A 12,999-nucleotide genomic window follows, 5' to 3' on the forward strand; every position below is an offset into this window, starting at 1 on the left:
GCTCTCTATGCTTTCGTTTCCTCATCTCTAAAGTGGAGATGGAGCGGAGTCCTCTTGGATTCCTCCTTGAGGGGATGGAAGGAGTGGCAGGTACAGGGTGGCCAGCTCCATGTTAGTGCTGAGTCAGTGGATATATCATTATCTCAATGGTTACTTACCAAGAGCCTGGGATGAACCTAGAAACACCCCAGTAGGATCTGCCTTGGAGGGGGATGCTGTTGTTAGCTAGAAATATCCTCCTGAGCTTCTGTGCTCTGGCATTATGAAATCTGTGGTGTAATGGCAGAGGGGATGGAAGGTGGCTCCCAGACATGAGAGATGGTATTGTTTTTCCAGCACCTGTGCTGAGAAATTCTCTTCAGGCAGAGGCTGAAGATTGTGTAGGAGGAAAGTGAAACCCCATTCCCCAGGGCAGTCTGTCCTTGGAAGAGGGGCCAGGGTCACCCAGAAGCACTGCTCTGAGGTGGGAGCAGAGCCTGGGTGAGGGAATGTGGGCCAGGTTGACCTCTTGGCTGTGATCCCCATGATGGCCTCACCTCTATGAACCCCAGGAACCCTCTGTCACATGGGGTCAGTGTCCTCATTTGTAACATAGGATCATTGTCCTCCTTTATTCTAGGACCACAGATGCATATAGTCCAGTCTAGGCTCTGGTACCAAGCTTCCTGGGCTTGAGTCCTAGTCCACCCACTCATATAATCCCAATCCTGATACAGTTCTTGCCTTCCTGTCCTTCAGTTTCTTCATGTATAAAATGGACATTATAGTAGTACTTGCCTTGGGGAATTGTTGTGATGGTTTAAGTAGCTTAACACGTACATGTGTGCAGTATTTAGGACATAGAAAGTCTTCAAGCAGTAAATAATAGCTATTTTTATTTTTGTGTTTCATGTCTGATAGCATTGCACATTGGAACTTAGTGGGAGAATGTGCTACAATTGACTAGTGATGTCTGCCTTGGAGGGGAATGCTGTTGTCAGCTAGTAATATCCTCCTTGGCTGGAGATGCTGCAGTTGACAGTGATGTCTGCCTTGGCTAGGAATGGGGAAGTATTAACTTAGACACTCATCTCTTATGTTCATTCAACAGAACTTTGCTGAGTACTTCTTTGGCAGTATGTGCCATGAGAATCTGAGAACATGCTGGAAGTCTTACTATCTTTTTTTTTTTTTTTTCCTAAACTCTGAAGGGAATCACAGTAGTGTATGGTCATTAAGCTCCAGTGTGACACCTTGGGTGCTAGAAACTCTCTTCTTCCCTGGTCCATCCAAGCGGGGAGCCCTCATTTTACAGACTTGAGCCCAAGTTACCCTTACTGTCCCCGAGAGAGGCTGTTTTGGGGTCAAATGGCCATTCCCTGCTCTTCAACTCCTTCAGTGTGAGCAATACTAGTCTCAAACTTTACCAACGGGGTAGTCACAATTCTGACAGTCATCTTTGGCATGTGTTCCCATTTGGCATTGTCCCATCATCCTCTGGGTTGGGTCCAGAGAAGAATGAGTTCTGCTTGGATGGATGAAAAGGTTCTATGGATCCAGATTATGCTGCCTCTGTGCAGGTTCCTTCCAGCCTTGGAGCTACCAGATTAAATGCAAGTTGAAAGTAGATTTGGATGCCAGATGTAATGTTTCCAAAGAGCATTTCTTTCCTCCAACCTCCTTTACCCTGTGTCTCTCTTTCCTCAGCTTCCCTTACCCTGTCTTTCTCTGGCCACTGTCAGCCTCTCTTTGTCTATTTACAGAGTCCATTCTCTGCCAGAATGAAGTTCCTCTCATTCTGGCACCTTTAGGTGGGGTCCCTGGGCTGGACTCAGGTCCACCAAGCCACTTCCAAGCCCTGAGTGGATGCCCTCTCTTTTCCTGGAATACTGTGAGTGGTAACCTGAGGGATTTCCTGGGGAAGTGGAAAGGAAAGAGACTCTACCCTGAAATGTTGGAGGAAGTGGGACTGAGTCATATATGCTTTTCTAGAATGTGTGGTTGTTCAGCTGTGTGTGTGTGTGTGTGTGTGTGTTGGGCACTGTAAGTGGAGTTTCTTTACAGCCTGTTCCTGTAGCCATTTAGGCCCCAAATAAACACACAGAGGCTTATATTAATTAAAAACTGGCTGATGACTCAGGCTTCTTATTGGCTAGCCCTCTCTTGATTATTAACCCATTTCAATTGAACTGTGTATTGCCACGAGGTTGTGGCTTACCTGTATTGCTCTAGCATTTTACTTTTTCAACAGCTACATGGTGTCTCCCTGGAGGCTTCTCTTTGCCTTCCTCCTCCCAGAATTCTCCTCGTCCCATAGTCCCACCTATACTTCCTGCCGGGCTATTGGCCAGTCAGTGTTTTATTCATCAGCCAATAAGAGAAACATATACAGAAAGTCATCCCACATCAGGGTGCTCTGTGCTTTGATGGTCATTGTTTTGTAGAGACCAAGATATACTCAACCCCCTGGCATTGCTGAAGCAGCTTTCCTGCAGCCTGCAACCTGTCTCCCACCTCTGACCCAGTGTCTCAGGTGTCCAGCCAGGAGGGATGATGGAAGACTAAGCTATCTCTCACTCAGTGGATGTCTGCTTTGTATGTGTACAATGTCTGCTATGCAGGATCTCTGGAAGACATGCCATGCCCTGGTTTGCGCTCTAGGGAGTAGGGATGCCATGCTTATAGCCCAAATCTGAATGTCCCCAGTTTCCACATGTCACCAGTGACTTCCTGCCAGGTCCAAGGTGAGAGGACTAGAAGCAGCCCTCTCCATGTCATCAAAGCTCATGGCTGATATGCAGGGAAACTGTTCTCTTCAGAAAATAGGCCACAAAAGCCTCAGTTGGCTCATCTGTTTGGAGAGACATTGCGACTTTTAGCTTCTGCATTGAATGAGAACCAAAGAACTTGTGATCTGCCTCTAAATCCAGAATACGAAGACACTGCTGTGATTAATGGGCTGGGGCTGTCCTCTGTGTGGAGAGCCAGTCAGGAACCTGGTCAGTTGGTGTTAACCAGCTCTTGCATGCCTAACCCTGATCAGAATTAAATGAGTGCACCAGCCCTAGAGAGGGAGCTCATCACCATCTTGTAGGGAAGAAAAAGGCTCAGAGAGAGCAAGACATCTACCTGAGGTTATACAACCCGTAAGCCAGGACTCAGTCTGTACATGTCACTCAAGCTCTTCATTGCTACCTCTGTGCTGGACAGATACAGGGAGTGTGTAGGGCACAGGCTAAGCTGTGCTGCTCTGGTATAGGAGCAGAGCCCTCCAGGTTCCTTTCTTGTTCCTAACCAAGGACCCCAGGAGCCTTAATTTTCTTCCAGGGCAGCTCCCTAGTGGATGGGTAAGCAAGACCTGGACAGACAGACAGTCCTGAGGTCTGGTCCTGCCTCTGCCCCACTCATTACTTCCAGAACAGGTTTTCTGGGCCCTCTTTTTCAGTGTCTGTAGCTGCCATGAGGGTTGCATGGGGGAACAGTGTGAACCACTAGCCTGGGGCACCCTTGCATCATGCAGAGTCTGGCTTGGGAGAGTTGGACTGAGAAGGGTTGGCAACTGCCCCTGGAAGTGGACACACAGCAAGGGGGCTTTAATTGCTTTCAGCTGTGTTGGTTGTGATATTGATGGGAGCCTTGAAATGAAGGGGATGGTGGGAAGCAGTGTCTGGGGGCGGAAGCATGGTTTTAACATAAGGGTCTTCCTTGTTGTTCTCATGGGAACACTCGGCAGTCAGGCTCTCTGAGATGTCCTCTGGGAACAGTAGCCTGCAGAATTCCTTCTTCTCCTTTTGTAGGCCAATCTGGGACCCCATGTGTCTAAGACGTACCTTCTGCAGCTGCTACTGCCTCCCCTGAGGCTCCACAGCTGCAGTCCTCATATCTAGGGTCCTTTCGCCACAATTTCCTCCCTTTGGACTGATGTGTGTCCATGCCAGGCCCCTTCTCCAGCATCCACACAGCCTTCGAATGTCCCCCATGCTCATTATCCAGTCTGTGTGATTCTTGTCCCCACACAAGCTGCCTTTTGGTTGGGCTGCAACAGGAAAAGCCAACCTGAGGTCCTAGAGTTGCTGGCTGGTCCTCTGCCCTCTGCCAATAGCCTAGGGAACAACCATCTCTTACAGTCTGCTCTGTCCACCTTACCATGGAGATCACGGGCACCACCCTCCTACAAGAAAGAGACTGGCAGCCTTGGAAGACTGGCTTTCCCTCCCAACTTACTTTGCTTCTCTCCAAAGCCTTCAGAACTGGACATGGCTTCAGCACCAGCCTCTTGGATCTTTGGTACATCAGCCATGATAGAAAAAGTGACCTGCCAGAGTTGTGAGAAGTAACTGAGTGGAAGAGAGTCAGGGACTCTTGCTCTGTGCCCTGCAGTGGTCTTATTGAGTCATGACTGTCATTGTTTGACCAAAGTGTTCTTTCTCTTGATGGACCAGTTCCCTGGTGGATAGGGAAAGCAGGATTTGCTAGCTGAGGCTCAGCAGCAAGGGCGGGACCCAGCCCAGTGCCATTGCTGAAGTCCTGAGTATGGACATGCTTGCCATGGTTACCCAGGCAGCCCAGGGAGGTGTCTGTTGCAGGCAGGGGAGGAACGGGCGTGCCTAGTCTGAGAGCTCCTCCCCACTACCTCTCTCCAGGTCCTCCAGCCTCCCTGCTGCTGTCCACTGGCATCCTCTGCTGCCAGCGTCTCTTCTCACTCCGGGTGTCTCTCAGCAGCTCCAACAGGAACATGAGGTCAAATTGTACAGCCTGGCTGCCCAGAGCTGACCTTGTGACCCAACCTCAGAGCCTTTGCCAGGGTGTCCAGAGAGCCTGAATCAGGGTAGTAGGGAGCTGGTGCCTAGAGAGGTCAAGTACATTGATTGCAATTATACAGCAGGCCCTTAGGGCAGTGAGGGAAGATGACCAAGCTGAAAAGAACGGCTTTCTCTTGGAACAACTCCATGTTATGGCTGAGCTTGGGGGTGGCTCTGAGGGAGTGAGCAGAGTGACATTTGAAGGAAAGGAGTGGGCTTTCAACAAAGAAATTCACCCACTTTGCTCTAAGCCTGGATTCCCTGATCTCAGCACTTTCGAGCCTGGGCCTGGGTGACCGTTTGCTGGGATCTGTCCTGTGTACTGTAGGGTTTTTGTGGCCCCTGACTGACCTCTATCTGTAAGGATTACTCACCTACTCCTTTGAACAGTTCTAGGGGCACAAAGTGTTGCTATTATCCCTGACCCGTGCTAGGTAACTGGCAGAGGGACAAGCTGACTGGTGTGTGAAATGTCCCTCTAGCCATCTGGAGGCTCTGTGGAGAACACCCTTGGGGTCACTGGACCTCCCGAGCCCAGGAGTCCTGTTGTTCCTGGCCCCAAAGCTGAATCCTCAACCTGTTGTCCAAGAGCCATCTCTGCATCTTGGAGACCATATACAGTACAGAGCACCCAGAATGGCTCCTGTCATTGCTGCCCTGGGAGGAACTGGTTAGCTGGTCTGGGGAGCAGGAAGTGTTTCTCATCCCTTACCCCTAAGAATAAACCTGTACTTAACTCTTACAGCAGCCCCAGAGCAGAGAATCCTTGTCCCCATTTTTCAGAGAAAGTGACTAAAGTCCAAAGAAGTTAAGAGTCCTTCATGTAGTGGACAGAAGCCTTGCTATCTAATGAGAAGTTCTGGGAGGGGTGTAACAGCTACTGAGATGTGGCCAAAATCATTCATTGTAGTCTGCTCTGATTCCAAGTGGAAGTGGGCGGTGCAGAATGCCAATTCCAAGACCAGTCCAAGGGTGTGAACTGCATCTTCAGTCCAGCCCCTGAGAGTCCTCCCTCCCAGACCTGCCCTCAGGGTCACTTCTCATGATGTCCTCTTCTCTGTCTCTTCCCAGGGTGACATGGGAGCATTAGGTCCCATTGGCTACCCAGGACCCAAAGGCATGAAGGTAAGTTAAATGAGGGCTCCCCAAGTTCAGGTCCTACCCCAACTGAGCACCTCAAAAGGAAGGCACTGGGAGGGAAGATGGGAAAGGCTGGCCAGAAGCTCAGTTCCCTGGCCTGAGAGCTGGCCAGCATCTGTATGTCATTTAGGCCAGACATCTTTATTGGACATCAAGTTCACAAACTGAGTGGGAGACCAATGTGGTTCTGGGATGTGGGACTCATGGCCAGTGATGTAGAAACCCTCATGGCAAGCAGTGAGCTTGGTCCCCACAAATGGACAAGACTTGCCAAGGACAGCCCAGGCCCTTGCTGTCAGCCTCTCCTGCTCTGGGTTTATTCAGGGATGGGAGTCACTGCAGTTCTCTCTCAGCTTATCACAAGCCCTTTGCCTTGTGAGGTGGGCATCACTGCCCCAGTTGCTCATCAGATCCCAGAGCCCCAGGGTGGGGACCAGCTCAGGGTCTTGAAGCATGTCAGCGTCTGACTTCTGTGGCCTCGACCTGTCTTGCAGGGACTGATGGGCGGCGTGGGGGAGCCCGGACTGAAAGGTGATAAGGTGATCGGAACTCTCCCTTACTGCCTGTGGGTTACCGCATGCCCCTCTCCCAGGGCACCTGGAACTGCTCGGCTCCTCTGTGTCTTCCCTTCTCAGTCCTCTGCCCCCACCATCCTGGCTTATTCTGTTTTCCTGGTGTGTGAGACTCAAGGCAGAGCTGTGGGGACCTGATGGTTGAGGCAGATAGGACAAGAGGGGCTGTGGAGGCATGGATCTGGGGTAAGTCTAGGCTGACCTCTGACTCTCAGATGCAGAACACGACACCAAGGCATGCAGGGGTCACAGCCTCAGAATGTGGAGGGTAGAGCCTTCACAGGACCAGCCCACACAGGTGTTGGTACTCCTGTATCCCTGTGTGGCTCTGAAAGTCCAGCCCTAGACAGCGCCCAGGCTGAAACACTGGGAATCTGGCCAGCCTCCAAGCACCTCCTGTTTCTCCAGCTGCCACTGGGAAAGCTGCTCCTAGGCCTATGCTGAACAGCCCCCTGCCACTGAGCTTTTGTTGTCTCAACCCTGTGCCAAACCTTGTTGAAAGGGGAGGTGAGTCCCAGGTCCCAGAGACAGGTAGCACCTAGCCTAGGTTACACAGCATCAGAATCATAGATCTCTGCTAAGTGCAGGCATGCTGTGTCTATACAGACATCTCTCCCTTTCCCTTCAGTTTTTATGTGAACCTGGAACTCCAAAGGGTATGTGGCATGTTTGGTGGCCCCCTGAACATGCACAAGAGATGGCCTCACAACTCAGTCTCTCCTCACCCAGGCTCTTTCACTTTTGCCAGATGGCCGGGCCCTTGTGTCCTCTTGAGGCACCTGGGTCGCCAGGGAGTTCCACCACTGAACAGAATGGAAGTCATAAGGTCCTAGTGGACAAGGTTCTGGGAAGTCATTTGCTTCCCAGAACCTACAACTGACAACTGTAGAAACTGAGTCCCAGAGAAGGGAAGATGTTTACCAAATCAAAGTCTGTGTTTTAGGGAGCTAATCCAAGTCCCTGAGCTCTTAGGATATAGAACTTTCCAGCCCCCCCAAAATAGAGCCATAGCCAGGTGATTTTATTCAGTTCCCCACCCCCAGAAGCCAGCAAGATGGGGTAGCTTCAGCTCTTTCTCTACCTGTTGCGACCTCTCTGATTTCCCCCATCATGCACACGCTTCTGTTGCCTTTCTTTCACTGTCCTCCCAGGCCTTTCATCCAGCCCTCTTGAAACGAAGGGCTGAGGGGGTGAAGGGGGGCATCCTGACACATCCCTGTCTGCTCTGAGGCTTGTGACGTCAGCTCTGGAATAATGGAAGTCCTGGCCGAGAAAGGGAGTGGGGAAGATGAAGTTGTGGCACAGGGCTTTGCATGGGAGATTGGGCAGGGCTAGCTGCCAGTTTGCGGTACTTGAAAACTTGGAAATGGACCTGGTGCCATCATGTTCTTGTCACAGCAGCTGGTGGGGCCACCAGGGGCACTTGAGATGTTTAGCTCTGAAACAAACTGAAGGAGGAGGAAGTCATTCAAAGCCACTGCCCTGCCCCTCAGCTGGGCCAGTGTTTCCAGCTTGTGCTCTGGCAGCCATATGCATGTTGCCTCTGCTCGCCCCCCTTCCCCGCCAAGACCATGGAGCCATCATTCATCCCTGTATTCTCCTGCTCTCAATGACTTTCCATGACCCCACCTGGCCCTGAGCCAGGCTCCCTCTAGGATCAGCCAAAGCACATCCTGGAATGAGCTCAGTTTGGCTCTCCAGATCATAGCCTGGTTTCCTAGGTGACTTTTACTCTTTCCTCTCTTATTTTAATATTTTCAGCCATTTTTGCACATAACACACACACACACACAGAAAGAGAGAGAGAGAGAGAGAGAGAGAGAGAGAGAGAGAGAGAGAGAGAGAGAGAGAGAGAGAGAGAGATTGGATACAACACAAACTCTATGACTTCGTATGAGATTTTTTCCAATGGAAGATCATTATCTTCCCTTCTTTGGGACTCGGCTTCCACAGTTGTCAGTTGTAGGTTCTAGAGAAAGAAAAACAAAGCAAAACAAAAAGCCAAACAAAATAAAACAAAAAGCAAATTAAAAAAAAAAAAGAAACTTTTCAATTCCAATTTTTGTTCCAATGACACAGTTGAGTGCCAAGTCACAGCCTTTGCTGCCATCTTGGTCTTCTGAGATTTCTACTTCCTCCTACCTCTGGAACTCCCTAAGTTCTCAGTGACCAGAGCGAATAGACTACTGCATTTTAGGCTATGGGCTAGTAGGCTAAGGACTTGTAGATCATTCTAACTCTAGGGGGAGGAACCTTTCCAGCTGGCCTAGGGACAGCTCATTTACCAGAACTGGACCAGGAAGGAGCAGAGGAATCCTGTCACCAAGCCTTCTGAAGAGACCCACCCAGAGGAGAGCTCAGTCAGGGCCCTTTTGACGCCTGTTGCACACAGTCCCAACAAGCCAGCTGCTGGTGTGGAAGGAGAACAGGAAGACATGGCAGCTCACGGCAGGCATGGTGGCTAGGTTGTTGTCCCTGCAGCTTTCACAACAGCCACTGAAGAGCCCGAGGGATGAAGAAACTCTTCTACAGGAAACCCAGGGTTCTTTGTGAAAGGGCCAGGTGGACTTGGCACTGCTCTGAGCAGCTGTGCAGTGGGAGGGTCCCCTTACCTGGGGCTTCTCGCCCTTCCTAGGGGATGGGACCTTGACCGCTTTAGAGCCAAAGCTGCTGTTGGCCACAAGAGCAGCCTGTGCAAGGTCCACGGGCTCTGCTGTTCGGGGAAAGCTTCCAGGTTGCATGCCCCCCTCCTTATAACATCTTTGCTGGTGTGTACTCAGGGTGAACAAGGGGTCCCAGGTGTGTCGGGAGATCCCGGCTTCCAAGGAGACAAGGTAATTTTTTCTGATGGCCTTTAGTCCCACCTCCATCTGCACTCTGCTGGTCTAGGAAGCACTTGTCACTTCTCTCTGGACCTCATAATGGCCTCTGAACTTCTTTCCTAGCCACTGCTACCTATCTTGGTCTGTCCTTCCTAACTACTCCCAAATTGTCCTTTTGAGGACACTTCTTTGTTCTGTTCATATACTGTCAATGGTTCCCAGCTGTTCTTAGGGACAAGTCCTGGGGCTCCACCCGGTGGCACAGGACCCCGATCTCTGGGTCCCTCTGACATTCTCACACTTTCTCCTCCCCTTGACTGTGTTGTGAAACCACTAAACTGTCCTGGGAGCCTAAGGCTCTTTGAACACACCCTTCCGTTTCTACACCCAGCCCCTGGCCTCTGCAACATCCTGGTTAGATGCCTTTTTGTTCCCCTACTTTCTCAGAAAGTGGCCTTTGATGTCCTGGGCACGTCTGTCTCTTACAATACTCTTCTCCTTAGTTTGGGGACTTGTGCTTAACCTCCTGCAGACTGAATTCCATGGGGAACAGGGCCCACGGCTGCCCTGACAGTTCCTCTCGGGCCCCACACTCAACTGAAAATTCAGGACAAGTTGGCCAGAGGGAGGGAAGGATGGACAGGACTGGCTGTGCTGACAGAAGGAACAACGGCTGGACCATGGTGGCCTTGTCTCCAGGGGCTGGCTGTGGACTGCTGAGAATGGCTTCTTTGCTAGGGTTGACCATGTGGCCACATCTGGCTCTCCCAGCCAGCCCATCAGGCCCAGATGTTAAACAGCCCCCCTTCCCTTCTTCCCAGCCGGCCTGTCCTGACCCAGTGTCCATGTCTAGGTTATGACATACAGGCCTGGCTGCTCTTCCTTTGGGCTCTGGTCTCGAGTGGCCTGAAGGGCACTGTAGGGCTATTACAGATGAAGATTCCCTGAGTCCTGTACAGTAGGCCAGGGTTGCTCCCAGTCCTGGCACCCCAGGTCTTGGGGTGCAATAAGTGTGAGCTCAGCCAAAGCCTGCAGTGGGGATGGAGGCCCTCCTCCTTTCTGAAGATGGGTGGGCAGGAGGGTACTGTGAATGTTCTGGGCAATGGCTATTTTTTGATAACCCAGCTTGCTTTCTATTCACAGGGCAGTCAGGGCTTGCCAGGGTTCCCAGGTGCCCGAGGGAAGCCAGGGCCTCTGGTAAGTTCCTCTTCCTCATCCCTCCACCTGACTGTAGCTTTGGGATACTAAAGCCAGTACCCTCCACTTGCTTATGGACCACTGCTGGGGTTATACCCACATCCAAGACTTCCCATTGTCTTCCAGCTGTCCTGGGGCCGAGCAGAGTGAGGCACAGATGGCTACTGGCCAATTTCCTGGATAGTTTCATAAACTGAAGGGCAGGAGTCATTCTAGACTGGACCCAGGCCCTGCACACCAATGGACTCTAATTGGAACCGATTCTGCATGCCCGTGCACACTACTGATGTTATCCTGTAGATGCAAGTTTCTGTCCTGCCTGGTCCTACAGCTCTTCAGTTCCAAATAAACACACAGAGGCTTATACTATGAACTGCTTGGCCAATGGCTCTGGCTTCTTATTAGCTAGCTCTCTCTTAATTGTTAGCCCACTTCTATTAATCTGTGTATCTCCATGTAGTCTTGGCTTACCGGTGATACTCAGACCTCTTTCTTCCTCGGCACTTACATGGCATCTCTCTGGTGACTCTCTCTCTACCTTCCTCTTCCCAGAATTTTCCTAGTCTGATAGCCTCTGCCTGGCTACATCCTGTACAGCTTTATTCATCAACCAATAAGAGAAACATATATTCACAACATACAGAAGGACATTCCCCCATCATCATCCATCTCATGCCACTGGATGTTAGCATGTGTCACACCTTTTGTCACTTTCTTTACATGCATGCGGTCTATACCCAAGGAGCAGAGGGCGGGCAGAGATGACTGCTTCCCTCTCTAGATGTGGAAGTTTAGATTCTGAAGACTGAAGTGACTCGCCTGGGTCTCCTTTTGTACACATAACAGAAGACATTGCAGTAACTGCTTTTTTGTTTAGCCTACTAGGCAGATCTCGCTTGTGTAGTTCCAGAACTTTCCATCTGCCCTCAGCTGAAGATAGGGTGATGATGGAAGGTAGGGCCTGTGCTAATCCTGTGTAGTGATCCTATGTCTTCCACAGGGCAAAGCTGGAGACAAAGGCTCACTTGGGTTTCCTGGACCTCCTGGTCCTGAGGTATGTGATGTCTGTCTGTCATATGTCTGTCTGTCTGGCCCCCTCTCTATTTCTGTCTGTGTGTCTGTCTGTCTGTCTCCTTCCCTGCCCCCTACATCTGACTAGGCCTTAGTGTTGTGCTCAGATATGGTAAAGGAGTTGTTCTGGGTCACATAAAGTGGGAGACAAGGACAAGGCTAGAGATGGGCTCAGTGGTACATGCTAGGATCCTAGCACTCCAGTGGGGGTAGAGGCAGGAGGATATTTGCGAGCTCAAGGTCAGCCTAAGCTATGTAGCTAGATCCTGTCTTAGAAACCAAAAGGAAAAAAGAAAGGAAATGCACAGGTCCATACCTTCTGTGTTCTCCTTCCCTATCAGCTTGTCCTGTCTCACCCAGGGGCTCCCCAAGCTAACCTTAGAGTCCTCTAGCAATGGCCAAGCTGACACTTGTGGTTCCAACAGAGCCATCTCCAAAGCCTTTCCAGAGCTGCTGTCTGCTCCCCTTTGGAGCAGTGGGGGTCTCCACTGAATCTCCTTTTCCCTGGCCACTCCCCAGGGATCAGTGCTCCCAGACACGGTGGGGATGCAAGGGATGGAAGGGAGCCGCTGATCCTGGACTGGCTGAAGAACGTGAAACCAAGGAGGGTGGCAATGCCAGCTAAGCCCTGGGGAACATGGAGAACACCTGGCAGCTGCTGACACAAGTGATGATGAACATCTCAAGGCTAGACCATAGACACCAAATGGACACTCCCTCTAGCCTCACTAACCTGGTCCCCATTACAGGCTTTCTGTGCATCTCAGGCTTGTTGCCACCCAGTCCCCACCCAGGACAACCACCCCTCACCTGGAGCTCCCTGGCCTCAGGGCCTTGCTCCTCCACGAGATTCCTTCAGCCAAGGAGAGAGCCTGGCCCTAAGGGCCTCCCCCCAAGCCTTCCAGAGATCACTCATAGCCTCCCCAGTGGATGAGGGCATGCTTCCTAAAAGCCACAGTCTGACTCTCCGCTCTGTTGACTTTGGCCAGGACACAACCCTATCTTTAGACAGATGAACTTGGCCTCCCCTCCATCCTCTGCTCAGTGTGGAAAAAGGCTCCAGAGTCTGGATTTCCCAACAGCCTGGCCAATGAGGGAGGAACGCTCACCCCTGAACATGAACTAATGGATGGATGAGGCTCTTCTTGGGCCAGGAGCTGGGAAGCAGCTAAGGAAGGAACTTGCCATACCATGGCAGGGCTCATGGGTGGGGACAGGAGAGTTCTGCCTCTGTCTGAGGATGGGAAAACAAGGCTTGAAGCCCAGTGGTGGGTGGGGAGCTGAGAGTGCTGCCTGTTTATGGCTAGGAAAACAAGGCTTGGATCCTCAGGGTCACCGCTCAGTAGCAGTTCAGCTTGACTCTGGCTCCCAGGGCCCCTCTGGGGTCTGCCTCGCCTAAATTTGTGCTGTTTTGAT

General features: G+C 51.2%; 1 protein-coding gene across 7 annotated transcripts in view; it reads left to right on the forward strand.

Moving 5' to 3' along the window:
• Positions 1 to 12,999, forward strand: part of Col27a1 (collagen type XXVII alpha 1 chain) — a 118,343-nt gene that overhangs the window by 52,533 nt on the left and 52,811 nt on the right. For all 7 annotated transcript variants that reach the window (XM_051187953.1, XM_051187956.1, XM_051187958.1 and 4 more), the window contains exons 15-19: positions 5,853 to 5,906; positions 6,416 to 6,460; positions 9,274 to 9,327; positions 10,459 to 10,512; positions 11,513 to 11,566. In XM_051187953.1, coding sequence (XP_051043910.1) covers positions 5,853 to 5,906; positions 6,416 to 6,460; positions 9,274 to 9,327; positions 10,459 to 10,512; positions 11,513 to 11,566 — 261 coding nt within the window. The remainder of the gene's footprint in view (positions 1 to 5,852; positions 5,907 to 6,415; positions 6,461 to 9,273; positions 9,328 to 10,458; positions 10,513 to 11,512; positions 11,567 to 12,999) is intronic.

Source organism: Phodopus roborovskii, unplaced genomic scaffold (assembly GCF_943737965.1).
Source record: "Phodopus roborovskii unplaced genomic scaffold, PHOROB, whole genome shotgun sequence".
Classification (NCBI taxonomy): domain Eukaryota; kingdom Metazoa; phylum Chordata; class Mammalia; order Rodentia; family Cricetidae; genus Phodopus; species Phodopus roborovskii.